At 48.5% G+C, this 14,580-nt stretch overlaps 1 protein-coding gene across 2 annotated transcripts in view; it reads right to left on the reverse strand.

The window, feature by feature from the left end:
* The window catches only part of C6H1orf167 (chromosome 6 C1orf167 homolog), a 29,398-nt gene that overhangs the window by 12,179 nt on the left and 2,639 nt on the right, over positions 1 to 14,580 (reverse strand). The window contains exons 2-10 of one of the 2 annotated variants that reach the window (XM_060276266.1): positions 9,788 to 11,499; positions 8,759 to 8,787; positions 7,510 to 7,729; positions 6,994 to 7,163; positions 5,383 to 5,480; positions 2,833 to 3,016; positions 2,090 to 2,271; positions 1,553 to 1,709; positions 556 to 769 (exon numbers count right to left, since the gene is read on the reverse strand). In XM_060276266.1, coding sequence (XP_060132249.1) covers positions 556 to 769; positions 1,553 to 1,709; positions 2,090 to 2,271; positions 2,833 to 3,016; positions 5,383 to 5,480; positions 6,994 to 7,163; positions 7,510 to 7,729; positions 8,759 to 8,787; positions 9,788 to 11,499 — 2,966 coding nt within the window. The remainder of the gene's footprint in view (positions 1 to 555; positions 770 to 1,552; positions 1,710 to 2,089; positions 2,272 to 2,832; positions 3,017 to 5,382; positions 5,481 to 6,993; positions 7,164 to 7,509; positions 7,730 to 8,758; positions 8,788 to 9,787; positions 11,500 to 14,580) is intronic. The other variant, XM_060276267.1, reaches the window with a different exon arrangement.

The following is a 14,580-nucleotide window of genomic DNA, read 5'->3' on the forward strand; positions in this document are numbered from 1 at the left end:
TCAGTAGCACCTTAAAGACCAACTAAGTTTTTATTTTGGTATGAGCTTTCGATCTGAAGAAGTGTGCGTGCACACGAAAGCTCATACCAAAATAAAAACTTAGTTGGTCTTTAAGGTGCTGCTGGAAGGATTTTTTTTATTTTGATCCAAAGAAGGAAGCAGACATCTCTTCCCCGAGGAAGATTTGGTTGTCATGTGCCTCCTTCCTTTAGGAGGTGTGGTTGCTACTGGTTCTGTGCCCATTTAGTGCTCTCCAGATGTTTTGCCCCATCACCAGGGGCTGTCCTGGTAGAAGTCCAAAACAGCTGGAAGACACATAGTTGGCAGAGGAAGCTCTGGGGCAGCTGCTCAGAGGGAGATCCTTCCTTCCTTCCTTCCTTCCTTCCTTCCTTCCTTCCTTCCTTCCTTCCTTCCTTGGTCTTTAAGGTGCTACTGAAGGAATAATAATAATATGTGTTTGTGTGGATGTGTGTATATCTATTTATCTGCTGCCCCTGCTTGTTCCGCTTATGCACCAGAGCGTTGACCCTGGGGTCAGAGGGAAGCTGTCCTCACCTTGTCCAGCGAACCGCCAGAGAGAGGCGGAGCAGGCACATTGCTATGGAAACCAGAGGACAGGGAAGACTCCTCGGAATCCGGCGACGCAAGGAGAAGGTCCTCAGCGAGGTCCCTGGGGCCGAGTCCAAGAGGATGCAGGGAGAGGGTCTTCCGGTGCCAGAGCCCAAGAGCTCCTCTCAGCTGCCGCCTTTCCGAGACTCGGTGGAAAGCACTGTAAGGGAAAGACCTTTATGAGCTTTCGGAGAGAAGTAACTCTGTCCTGTTGAAGTGAAAACAGCAGGGTCACAGCAGAGGGTTAATTTTGAAACGCCAGCGGGAGAATTACTCGGGACAGGCCACAGGTGAGTGACAGAACCCGCTTTGCACGCGGGAGATCCCAGGTTCAATCCCCAGAGGCATCTCCAGAGGCAGGCCTGGAAACACCCCCTCTCTGAAACCCTTGGAGTGCTGCTGCCAGTCAGTGTAGACAGTACTGAGCTAGATGGATCAACAGTCTCAGTCAGTGTGGCCAGGCCAAGACCAACCAGCCCATCCCCATGGAAGGAAGAAGCCATCACCAAAGAAGATAAAGAAGATTGTTAAACTCAATCAGGCATCCCCAAACTGCGGCCCTCCAGAGGTTTCGCCTACAACTCCCATGATTCCTAGCTAACAGGACCAGTGGTCAGGGATGATGGGAATTGTAGTCCAAAACATCTGGAGGGCCGAAGTTTGGGGGGTGCCTGAACTAAATCAATGAAATATGCAGGACACCCAGAATTCTGCAACTTCCCATACGGCTAGGCATGGGAGGGGGGAAACCAGTCCCTCGAAAACCGGATTCAGCCACCTCTCTCTGGCTTCCAAAATGCCACCCTCTATCAATGAGGACTAGAAGCTTGCTTTTTCAAAGCAACGGCGAAAAGTGAAAGCTGGGGTTTGGATACAGAAAGACCTCTCTGTGCCTGTTACCCCCCGATTTCTTTGCTCTTAAGGTCAGGGTCTGAGCGCTTACGTTGCCTGCTGGGATTCCCGCCACCTTGACTCCCAAGTCCGGAACGCCTGCTGCAACGTTAATGCGCGGTAGAAGCCGTCCAGAGAATCGGCACCACTCTTTTGGGACCACCTCGCTTGTGCTGCAGGAAGCTTTTCAGCTACATCCATGTTCCCTGCTTATTTAAGTGCGAGAGGGAGAGGGAGGGGGGGGAGCATTTAGAAGGAATTTCAAGTATACAAATGATGGGGTTTTTCTAAACTTCCAGAAAGGCTCACTGGGAGCAGCTCAGTGGTAGAGCACCTGCTTTGCATGCAGAAGGTCGCGGGTTCAACCCCAGGGAAACCGGGAAACCCTGGGGAGCTGCTGCCAGCCAGTGTGGACAACACTTGGCTAGATGGAACAAAGACCTTTCCTCGTAGCTTTCCTAATGAAAGCCAGCCCTTTATTCAAAACCATGAGGACTAGAATCTCACTTCCCGAAGAGATGCTGCCAGTCAGTGCAGGCAGTCCCAAGCAACTTGGACCCTGATGGCCTGACTTTGCTACAGTTCTCACCGTGGGTTCTCCTCCACTTCAAGGCCCACAGCTCCAGCAGAGTCTTCCTGGCCTTTTCCCGGACTTGCATCATCAGGGCCCATTGATGGAAATGAACCCTCAGGGATTCGAGCCGCAGGCATTCCCTGCTGTGCCTGCACAGCGCCTCCCGGTCGGTGATGGTCCTCCAGGTCTGGAAGCAGCTTGAGGGGGGTGGGGGAAAGGAACAGAACAGCTTAGGAAGAGTGTGGCAGCAGGATCAGGCCATCACGGCCCAGCCTCCTGCTGCCCTCAGCAGCAACTCTGCCCACTTGCGATTCCTCCCAGTGACCTGCCTCCAACAGGGGAGGTGGGCGAAGGGGAATTCAAAAGCAAGTGGCCTTCTGGGACAGCCACCGCTCTGCAGGCCTGTTGTGAAGGTTGCAGAGCAGCAAATATTAGCCTCCCTTGCAAGATTCTTGTGAAGACTGCAGAGCATCCTCTCGCAAAGTAACCATGCAAAGACATAGGAGCGCCATTGCATGATGCTAATGCAGTGTCTCCCAAACTCGGGTCTCCGGCTGTTTTTGGACTACAATTCCCATCATCCCTGCTACCTAGGGATGATGGGAGTTGTAGTCCAAAAACAGTCAGGAGACCCAAAGGCTGGGGAATGCTGTGCTAATGAAAACCTACCCCAGAAGGTTGTCGCAAAGAGGGAAAGAACGTAAGGAGCGACCAAGAAGCCCACATATAAAAAATTATCATCACCGCGCTCAGCTCACCGGCTCAGCAGCCCTCTCTGCACCTGAGTCACCAGTGGCAGGATCCGCCGGGCTGCCCTGTAGCGGGAATGCCAGGCCTCAAACGCGCTCGCCAGCCTCTTTTTCTCCAGGAGGGCGAGAGCTTCCTGGGCGCGAATCTCCTCTTTCTCCAGACGCTCCTTCTGAAGGCGCCACAATCTGAAAGCTGCTGCGTTGCAGGGAAAAAGAGGGGGAGAGACATCGGAGGTGAGGAGAGAGCCAGGCGGGTAGATTTTTCTAAGAACCTTTGGGGGTCCCTTCCAAATCCACAAATCTATAAAAAAAATTATCTGAGGGATCAGAGTACAAGGGCTCATCCCCATCGTGTGATGGAGGGTGGGTCCAGGAGGGTGTGAAACAGGGGCAGTAAAGGGTGTGGTTATGGGGAGTTTTTTTTGGGGGGGGGCGACTGGAGGGTCGCTTTTGGCCTCTGAACCTGAGTTTCACCCACCCCAATCTATGCAAACAAGTAGTCCAGGGAGAACTTGTGAAACAACAATGGGATATTAGCTCCGCCCAAGGCATGATAGAGGGCAAGCAATGGCTGGGACAGGAAGAAACACTGTGGACAGAATAATTGTCACACACAGAAGGAATAAGGATACAGGGGTACCTTGGTTCTCAAACTTAATCCGTTCTAGAAGTCCGTTCCAAAACCAAGGCGCGCTTTCCCATAGAAAGTAATGCAAAATGGATCGATCCATTCCAGACTTTTAAAAACAACCCCTTTTAACATGAATTTTACTATCTAACAATACCATTCATCCATAAAATGAAAGCAATGATCTGTACTATAAAATACAGTGGTACCTTGACTTACGAACGACTCGACAACCGAATTTTTCGACTTACGAACGGGGCAAATGGTCACACGCTTACAAATTTCTCGACATCCGAAGGGAAAATCGCGGCGCTTTTAGATAGGGTTTTTTCGACTTACGAATTTTTCCGTTTCCAATGCATTCCTATGGGAAATCGCGTTTCCAATGGCGCTTTTCGACTTACGAATTTTTCGACCTACGAAGGTGCCTTCGGAACGGATTAAATTCGTAAATCGAGGCACCACTGTAAATAAGACCATATTGTAGATGATTAAAAATTATATATATATATATATATATATATATATATATATATATATATATATATATATATACACACACACACACACACACACACACACACACACACACACACACAGTATATATATATATGGATGGGGGGCTTGTATCCATTTCCTCAGTCACACAATCAATCAATCAATCAGTAGCTGAACCGGGTCCCACACAGTCACAAAAACAAATGAACCGAAAAAGCCTCCAAAACAAAAACGCAAAATAAACAGCAAAAACAAAAGCGCCAAACTTAATCCGCTCCGGAAGTCCGTTTGACTTCCGAAATGTTTGAAAACCAAGGCACAGCTTATGATTGGTGCAGGCGCCCCAGAAAGAATAGCCGAATGCCGCATTGGACGTTCAGCTTCTGAAAAACGTTTGGAAACATTTACTTCTGGGTTTTCGGCGTTTGGGAACCAAGGTACCACTGTATAGTTTGAATGCTTCCCCTATGGGTTTATAAATCATTTAATGTGTCAAGACGAATGGATGTCGTTAATATTGCATTTGCTGTATAAGGGATTGTTATTTTGACTGGAATGTAACTGAGATGACTAAAATTTTGGAACGCGGAAACAAAGCAAATCAATTCTAGCACGTGGGGAGGCTACCTAAATTATATAATTTGGCATCTGAATGACTGGGATTAGCAATTGCATTATAATTTGACACTGGTATAATGAGGCTAAAGGTAAAGGTAAAGGGCCCCTGACCATCAGGTCCAGTCGTGTCCGACTCTGGGGTTGCAGCGCTCATCTCGCTCTATAGGCCGAGGGAGCCAGCGTTTGTCCGCAGACAGCTTCTGGGTCATGTGGCCAGCACGACAAAGCTGCTTCTGGCGAACCAGAGCAGCTCACGGAAACGCCGTTTACCTTCCCGCCGGAGCGGTCCCTATTTATCTACTTGCACTTTGATGTGCTTTCGAACTGCAAGGTGGGCAGGAGCTGGGACCGAGCAACGGGAGCTCACCCCGTTGCAGAGATTCGAACCGCTGACCTTCTGATCAGCAAGCCCTAGACTCTGTGGTTTAACCCACAGCGCCACCTGGGTCCCTTTATAATGAGGCTACCATGGGGTTATTCCAAGTGAAAACTAATGAAAATTATTGCATTTTTTAAAAAAAGTAGTCCGGGGCATCCCAAAGCTCGCAGAAGTACAAAATATCTGAGGTTGAGGGAGGTGGGGGGGCGGGGGAATTAAGGGAGGGAGAACACACACACCCCGCAGCCCATGGAGGAAGGAGCATGCTCAGTGGTCCGCTGTCGTCGGTGGTGGGGGGAACGGAACGGAACGCCTTGGCAAAGGGTGTGGCTGGCAGCGCAGGCATCCTGCACAGAGGGACTGCCCGCTGCAAGCTTCCCAACTTATGGTGAGCCACTATACAGTATAAGCAGCTGCTCGGGGGCAACAGCCTTACCAGCCAGGCGCCTCACATCCCGTAGAGCCGCTGCCTTTCTGCAGGTCTCGCCCCCTCCCTGCTGGCGACGAAGCTGCGTCCACAGATTTCCCTCCGCCCTGGAAAAAGAAAGGTGAGGTGGAAAGAAGATGGCGCTCATCTCGCATTATTAGCCGAGGGAGCCGGCGTACAGCTTCCAGGTCATGTGGCCAGTGTGACAAAGCCGCTTCTGGCGAACCAGAGCAGCACATGGAAACGCCATTTACCTTCCCGCTTGGAGTGGTACCTATTTATCTACTTGCACTTTGATGTGCTTTCAAACTGCTAGGTTGGCAGGAGCAGGAGCAACGGGAGCTCACCCCGTCGGAGGGATTCGAACCGCCGAACTTCTGATCAGCAAGCCCTAGGCTTAGTGGTTTAACCCACAGCACCACCTGCGTCCCTTTTCATTTAAGCATATTTACAAACAAACAAGCACACACTTAACCCCAAAAACCAAAGAGAGTAAAGGAAAAGGGTAAGAAAGAAAAAAGGATGAAGTACCACACCCATTTGACTCCCCTCCACCAGCACTCGTCATCTTTGAGTCATTTAATTTCTTATTTACACTGCATATCATTTGTCACTGTAATTACTTCTTTTATAGTACTTTTATGGTGTAAGATCAAGTCACCGTGCAAGCTTAGTCTAAACATATCAGAATGTTATCCTTAGAGCAGTGTTTGTTCATATATTCTTCAAACCATAACCATTGTGCCCTTATCTTATTACCGCAGTTAATTTTGCCAGTTCTATAAACTCTGTTAATTTAATTAACCAATCCTCTTTTGTAAGTATGTGATTTCCTTTCCAGTTCTTTGCAAGGAGTATTCGGGCTGCTGCGATTGCATATAGCAATAGTTTTCTCCTATCCCAGTATGTTTCCGAGCACAATTCAAAGTGTTGGTGCTGACCTTTAAAGCCCTACCTGAAGGAGTGTCCCTACCTTTAAAGCCCTACCTGAAGTCCAGTGCCGAGGGCCTTCTGACGGTTCCCTCGCTGCGAGAAGCCAAGTTACAGGGAACCAGGCAGAGGGCCTTCTCGGTAGTGGCACCCTCCCACCAGATGTCAAAAAGAAAAATAACTACCAGACTTTTAGAGGACATCTGAAGGCAGCCCTGTTTAGGGAGGCTTTTAATGTTTTATCTACTATTTTATTTTATTTTTCTATTGGAAGCTGCCCAGAGTGGCTGGGGAAACCCAGCCAGATGGGCGGGGTATAAATAATAAATTATATTATTATTATTATTATTATTATTATTATTATTATTATTATTACCATATTATTATTACTACTACTACTATCTTGTGACTGTAAAACTTTAATCTGAAAATCCAAATAAATAAATTTTAAAAAGGAAAGGAAAAAAGTCACGGTGGTTCTGTTTATCCTCCCAAAGTGGGTGTCTGTGCGCAGTGGCCAGTTTCAGACTGAGGAGGCTAGGAAGCAGATTCCCACTCACCTACAGCGATTAGATTGGCCCCAGCTCTCACAGCCAGCCTACCTCACAGGGGTGTTGCGATCAATTTAATGCTACAATCCCGAGCAAACTATCCGAACCGGGAATCCTGTCTGTCTCCTCTTTTACGCACCTGCTGTATCGGGCAGCGTCTTCCAGGTGTTCCACAGGTAGGTGGCAAGGTTTGGGGGACATCCTTACTCCCCCTCTTCCTGGGGTTGCCAGTGGGCTTCTGCTGGGGCTCGCCGCCTCCTGTTGCTGGGAAGATTGGGCCCTCCGCTGCTTTGCCACAGCATCCTGCCACTAACAAAGGGCTTAGAATAATTAACAGCAGCAGCAACAACAACAAATTATTGCTTATACCCCTCCCATCTGACTGGGTTTCCCCAGCCACTCTGGGTGGGGAACAAAAAACAGACGAACTTGGAAACTTGAGAAACTAACCATCTGCAGATTGGCATATTCGTGCATCTAACTCATGATTAACTCATGATCGGCTGCTCTGACTGGTAGCAGCTCTCCAATTTTAATTATTTTTCAAAAACTCAGAGAGGGCGTGGGTTCTGTCAGTGAGGCATAGCTGGACCCAGAAGCTGGGCCCGTCTTGGCCGCACCCTGATCTCTTAACACACACCCCAAGCCCTCTTACCCTGCAGAAGCTGGCAGCCAGCACTGCCAGAATGTGGTTCCTCTGGGCAATGCCTGCTTGAACCTTTCTTAACTGCACGGCCCACCGCAGGGCAGCAAGCCCCTTGCGCAACAGCTGGTGCTCATACAGAGCCCGGGCAGCGGTCGTCTTCCCAGAGACGTGGTTGCGCCAGGCCACAAAGCATTTCTCCAGCTGGGGGTCCACCCTCTGGGGCAAAGGCCTGGGGGAGAGAGGAAAAAAGGAAACAAGAGCTAGCTTTCCGTTTAACCAATTAACCACCATAAGTTGATTTAAGTTGATTAAGTGATCAGCTCGAGTTGATTAATCTGATCTGATCTCTTTAAGGGAACAGGCAATACTTCTAAAGAGAAAGGAGGATTCAGAGACAATACACACATCGCTTTGAATGGACAGGCTTTCACTCCACCTACAGCTTTTTAAAATACATGCTGCTATTAAAAAATATTCATTTACTACAGTGGTACCTTGGTTCTCAAACACCTTGGCTTCTCAAGCACCTTGATTCCCAAACGCCAAAAACTTGGAAGTAAGTGTTCCAGTATTCGAAATAAATTCAGAAGCCAAACGTCCGATATGGCTGTCTGCTGTTGTTTCTGGAGCGCCTGCACCAATCAGAAGTTGTGCCTTGGTTTTCGAACATTTTTGAAGTCAAATGGACTTCCGGAACGGATTAAGTTTGGTGCTTTTGCTATTTATTTTGTGTGTTTGTTTTTGAGGCTTTTTCAGTTCATTTGTTTTTGTGACTGTGTGGAACCCAGTTCAGCTACTGATTGACTGATTGATTGATTGATTGATTGAGTGACTGCGGAAATGGATACAAGCCCCCCATCCAAACAATGACTATCATCAGTGCAGGTAAGGGAAAAAATCATTTTAATTTTTATCACCTACGATACTGTTGTATTTATTTTATAGTACAGCACATTGATTATTGCTTTCATTTTGTGGCTCAGTGGACTCGTTAGATAGTAACATTCACGTTAAAGGGGGTTGTTTTTAAAAGTCGAATGGATGAATCCATTTTGCATTCCTTTTTATGGAAAAGCGCGCCTTGGTTTTGGAACGCTTTGGTTTTGGAACGTACTTCCAGAACGAATTAAGTTTGAGAACCAAGGTACCACTGTGTTTGATTTAAATGGGGGAGGGGTGCCTTTAAAAAAATGTAAACACATTCCGTAACGTTTACAGCACCAAAAACGTTTAAAGACGGGCAAATGCACTACAGTACCTGTTTCTCTTCTCCATCGATTCCAGGTCCTGTAAGTAAAGAAAGAAAAAGCAAGATGATATGTTGGAACAAGCTTGTCCCTCCTCTTATGGAATCTCTGGGCACCACGCAAGGCTTGGGACATTCCACACCCACAAGATTCTAAATTCTGCGCCATGGTAACCTGAATTGGGCTGGAAAAGCTTGAGGAAAGCAGAGATCCACCACCTGAATCCACAACGCAGGTCGAAATAAAATAATATACACACCCTGGTACACACCAGCTTAGCTCACACAATTTAGTTTCACTTCCAACTAACTTGTGGAACTCACCGCCACAAGCTGGGAGTGAAGGCCACGAGCCACAAAACTCAATGTGCATCCGACATGCCACTCTGTTAGCTGGTAAGAGGAATGGCTGGTTGGCAGCAGGAGGAGATTGGGGGGGGGGGAATCTCTACGTTTAGGGCATTGCTCCTGGATACAAACTTTATTTTTTTTAAAAAAGATTTTATTAAGACTTTCTATAATACATTACAATTAAAAAACAAAGCGATCTAGACGAAAAGAAAAATCAGAAAAGGAAAGAAAAAGTCCTCTCTCGCAGGTAAATCTTAACTCTTAGCCCACCCAGAAAAAGGTGGATTCTCCCAGCTCTCACCTGGGAGCTTTCCTTTCTTCTCCCATCCTCCCACCCTGGGAGATCTTCCCTTCCCTGCCTCTCACTCAGGGTCCTTCATCAACCAACCATCCCCATCATCTGCGTGCAACCTTCTCCTTACCCCAGAGGACAAACAAAAAACAAAACAAAGTCAAAGAGGAAAAGAAAAAATAGAGGGAAACAAAGCAAGGAATGAAACGAAAAAATCCAAACTTTAGTTCAGGCATAGGCAAACTCCGGCCCGCCAGAGGTTTTGGAACTACAATTCCCATCATCCTTAGCTAACAAGACCAGTGGTCAGGGATGATGAGAACTGTAGTCTCAAAACATCTGGAGGGCTGGAGTTTGCCTATGCCTGCTTTAGTTACTAACAGATGGACTGAGCTCACCTCCTTTTGCTTATCATCCATCTCCTCATCGTACAATGCTGTGGTCCCTTTCCAAGTCTGTTCCACTGAAGGCTCTCCTCCCTGACCATTTTCCGCATCACGCCAACAGTCGCCGAGCGTGGAATTCAGGGAACCGTTGGCACTTCTCCCAACAACGGCCGCACCTATACTATCAGCAGCCTGCCAATGTTCTCCAAAGCGACTGATCTTCCAATGGGGCAGATCCGCAGCGTGCTCCCCCGCGGAGAGTGTGGGCCCCCCGCTGTCCTCTCCTAGTTCGCTCCCAGCTTCACAGACATCAGAATCCTGGGCACCGTTCCTAAACTGGCATGCAGGAGAATGCACGGCCAGGCGGACGTGCACAGGAGACCCCAGGTTCGCCGGAGCCTCGCCGCACGACGCCTCCAGGGAGACCTCCAAGCTGTCGAAGGAAAGGAGACTCATGGCATGCTCCGAGAGACTCAACTCTGAGCGACGAAACGCTCCGGAGGCAAGCTCTTCCGGATCAGCCATCCTTCGGTGGCAGTGGGTCTTGGAACAGCCGCAGGCACCCATTCTTTCCGGAGTCCGCCAGGCGCCGCCCGAGCAACATTCAAGGTAGCGAATGGAGGTTTTGGAATAGCGGTCTTCTCCCCGAAGTGCCAGCGAGGTCAGATCAACGCCACCACGGAAACCCGACTGGTCCAAGGCCTCTGTTGGGAAGGTCTGCAATCCAGCGTTTTCGCCCCTGTAGATAACGGAGATGGGTTTGCCCACCTTGGAATTGCCACCCCAGTCCCTAGGAAAAGGGGCTTGCCATTTAACGTTGGCCTGCCTGGCGTAGCTCTCTCCCGCCGCAAGATGCTCCGTGGCACTCAGCACGGTCGAGGTGGAGACCTGAGGATTGCGGAGTGGTTGGCAAGGGAGAAGAGGACGCTTGGACTCCCAGGGGGAGGAGCCCAAAGCCCCCATCAAGGTGGCTTCTCGCTTGAGCTGCCGGATGGAACTGTGCAGGTCGGCAGACGTCCGGGAAGACTTCAAGAGGGCCTGGAGCGCTGCAGAAGACTGAGCGCTTTCCGACAAGGTCGAAGAGTTCAAATGCTCCAATGTAAGGCCTGGCCCACGATGCAAAGAGTCGTCGCTTGTAGGAGGACACCGGCAGGAAACAGAGCCAGGAGACGATATCACGGACAATTCGGCCGGAGAGAAGCAACCTCCGCAGTCGCCGAGATGCCCACAGATTCTTCCCGACGCACAAACACGGCTTGCTTTTGACCCATGTTGGTCCTCGCTTCCCATCCTGTTCTTGGAGAGGGTGCCGCAAGCATGAGAGACATCGTGGCTTCGACCCGAGAGGTGGCTCGGAGGGTTGCCCTTTAAACCGAGCTGCTCTGAGCATGAGCAGAGAGAGGCGCATGAAGTCGGTGCATCGCTGGTAAACTCTGAGTCTCCAGAGGCACCCCTCTGCAGTTTCGGCGCTAGGTTGTTTTGCCTTTTGGATAAAGAGCCACCAGTGTCGTCCTGGAAAGGCCAATAAGGGCAAGAGAGGTTGGTCTGAACCGCACGGTGTTGCAGAAGGTCATTGCTTCCCGTTTCCGTGAACGCAGCCCGTTTTATCCCCTGGACACTCGCTCCTCCGCAGTCTGACCTGCGGACAACAGAGTCGGCTGCTACATGCCTTTCCGTGGACAGGTACAGATTGATGTTGATGTTTCTCTGGACGTTTCTTTGCTCTGCAGAGGAATAAAGCTGTTTATGTCAGGACTCAGCATGCATGTCAATTGCCTTTCCATTCCTTCCAGCGGCTGATGTTGAACAGTGACCCCACGTCAGAGGCTTCAACTTTGCAAGTTGGGGTGTGCGTGAACATTCTGTGACTTCACAAAAGCAAACAAGGATAACCGATATGCTGTGATGTCTAAAAACAGGGAATCTGAGCAGAAGGAGGAAGAACGTGCAGGAAATTGACATACATTTACTGAATGCCACATCTGTACTGCATATTTAAATTGCATGGCTTCTTCCAAAGAATCCTGGGCACATGTCATTTCTCCCTCACAAAGCCACAATTCCCAGCCCCTTTAACGAACTACAGTTCCCAAGATTCCTGTGGGTAGCCATGTGCTTTAAATGTGTGGTGCAGGTGCATTGTGGGAAAGCAAAGCACACTGGTACAATCGTACCTTGGAAGTCGAACGGAATCCATTCCGGAAGTCAGTTCGACTTCCAAAACGTTCGGAAACCAAAGCACGGCTTCTGATTGGCTGCAGGAAACTCCTGCAGCCAATCGGAAGCTTCCAAAGCCCCATAGGACGCTTGGCTTCCGAAAATCGTTCGAAAACCAGAACACTCGCTTCCGGTTTTCGATCGTTCGGGAGCCAAGGTGTTCAAGATCCAAGGTATGACTGTATTATGGTAATAATAATAATAATAATATACATACTTACAATGAACACTGTAAATTGCGCAACAATCGAGGAACATTTAAGTTTCTAAAAACGGTGAGAAAGTGAAATATTACAGAGGTTTGTAAAATTATGCTTTGTTTGCAGAAAGTTTCCTCCTTCCCCCATAGTACTGGAACCCAACGGGGCCATTTAATGAAGCCAAAACCTGCAAGATTCAGGGCAAACATGAGGAAGGACTTATTCACGCGGTCAACCCCTGGGTTTCAAATGCACGTCATGATTCTCTAGGTGTTGCACAGGGCTGACTCTGTCCTAGAACAGTCTGTCCCTGAATATTTCAGATTAGCGAGCGATACACAGCCAATCCCCAGAGAGGCTGTGACCAACCCACTCCTTCTCACAGGCTCTGTTTTCAGCTATGATCCGCCCCTCCCTTTAATAGCAAACTCAGGTGCTCGGTGCCAACCAAAACAGAGCAAAACGGGGCTAAGTATAAACCTGAGCAGGCAACTCCCCCAAATACAGGTCGATGGACAGATGGGGAAGATAGATATCCTCTATTCATTGAGCACCCTCAGGAGCTGTAGGATTTTGAGCGCTGGCTAGGACACCAAAATACTCTGCCACTTTTTGCTGCAGTTGCCACCTGCCTCGTCCCTCTGCAAGGACGCTAAATTGAGCCGAGGGTGCCCACCTCCCCAGCCAAATGCTATTTGCCTGTGCCTGCGCTAAGCTGCCAAACTCCTCTCTCAGCACATCGTAAGCGTGCGGCTTTTCGACGCACCTCCTGCATCAAAACTGCCTCTCTTCCCACAGCGGCCTTACTCACTCCGATCGGCACCGTGGGGCATGCTCCCGGCTCCGTCCAGAACTGTGGGGTAGGGTGTGGGGCGGAAGCAGATGCCCCTTTGTGCTCGCTTCTCTGGCCTTGATGGGTGGTAGTAGTGGTGGGGAAAACAACAACACCCCACTGTGCTGGGTTCTCCCCGGCAGCTGACGGCACGCTTAATGCTCGAAATCCGAAGTGTGCTAGCCAGCTGAGTCACTCTAAGCAGCTTAGAGCCCACGATTTAAGATGCCAGTTAGTCATTGTGGAACCAGGTGTCCAGCATGCAGGAAATGAGGAGCAAGGAGGCTTTGATCCACTTGTAATTAGAGCTCCATCCTCAAGATGAGCCGGGCAAATTAGCTCCAGAACAACCTAGTCTGTCTGGCCGGCGGCAGCAGAACCGCACGCTGATGTCTTGCCCATAAGGGGGGGAAAAGCAATTCTCGAATGCGCACAATAATCATCGCTCAAGAGCAAAAACATACCACTTAAGGGATCCACGACTTAAGGGAGCCTCTTTAGCCAAACATGGCTCCCACCAGAGCGACTTACGGAAATCAGCGCTAAGCAGGTCCCTGCCCTCAAGTTTTACAGTCTAAAAGGGCATAACATACAAGGAAAAAGGGAGGAGGAGGGAGGAGGGGAAGCGAGCTCAGGGGCAAGTTCTTATACAAACGTTTTTCTGATTCTAAGACAATGCATTCCTCAGAACACATCATAATCGTGCATCTTACCCCATGTCAAGATGTAGAAAGACAAATAACGTATTTAATTTCTAATTCTCATTACTTCCTCAATTTTTTTTAAAAAAACCCTCCATCCCAGTATCAACAGCTGCTTGCCAACTATACTATGCCAATCCTGAAACTTCCCACCCACCTGTCTTCCACAAACCCCTCCTTCCTTAAACTTGATAAACGATATGACTATAAACCTTTCCAACCAATTCCTAATAATTTAATCTCCCCTTTTGCAAACGCAAGCACATCTATTTCCTACTTGAGCTGCCCATGACTTTGCTGCTGATACAATTTCATTTACAGTATTTACTTATTCGATCTGTATAATGCTCTTTGTCTGAAGATCCCAGCATAAAAACTCAAGATATATATTTGCATACGCAAATACACACACACAGGAACAAAAACAAAACAATGGCCCCCTCCCCTGTATCTCTTACTCTTTATCTTTTTCCATTATATATATGTCTGTATTTGTGTGTGTGTGTGTGTGTGTGTGTGTGTATGTATATATATATATAATTTTTTAATTAAATTTTCTGTTTTACAATTTAAAGTACAGTGGTACCTCGGTTTGAGAACAGTCCAGTTTAAGAACGATTTGGTTTACAGACTCCGCAAAACTGAAAATAGTGTCTTGGTTTGAGAACTTTACCTTGGTCTAAGAATGGTCTAAGGATGGGGTCATGAAGAGTCGGACACGACTAAACGACTAAACAACAACAACAAAAATGGAATCCAAATGGTGAAAGGGCACCGGCGGCAGGCGGCCTTATTGGGGAAAGCGCGCCTCAGTTTAAGAACGGTTTTGGTTTAAGAACGGACTTCCGGAAGGAT

Source organism: Zootoca vivipara, chromosome 6, assembly GCF_963506605.1.
Source record: "Zootoca vivipara chromosome 6, rZooViv1.1, whole genome shotgun sequence".
Lineage (NCBI taxonomy): Eukaryota > Metazoa > Chordata > Lepidosauria > Squamata > Lacertidae > Zootoca > Zootoca vivipara.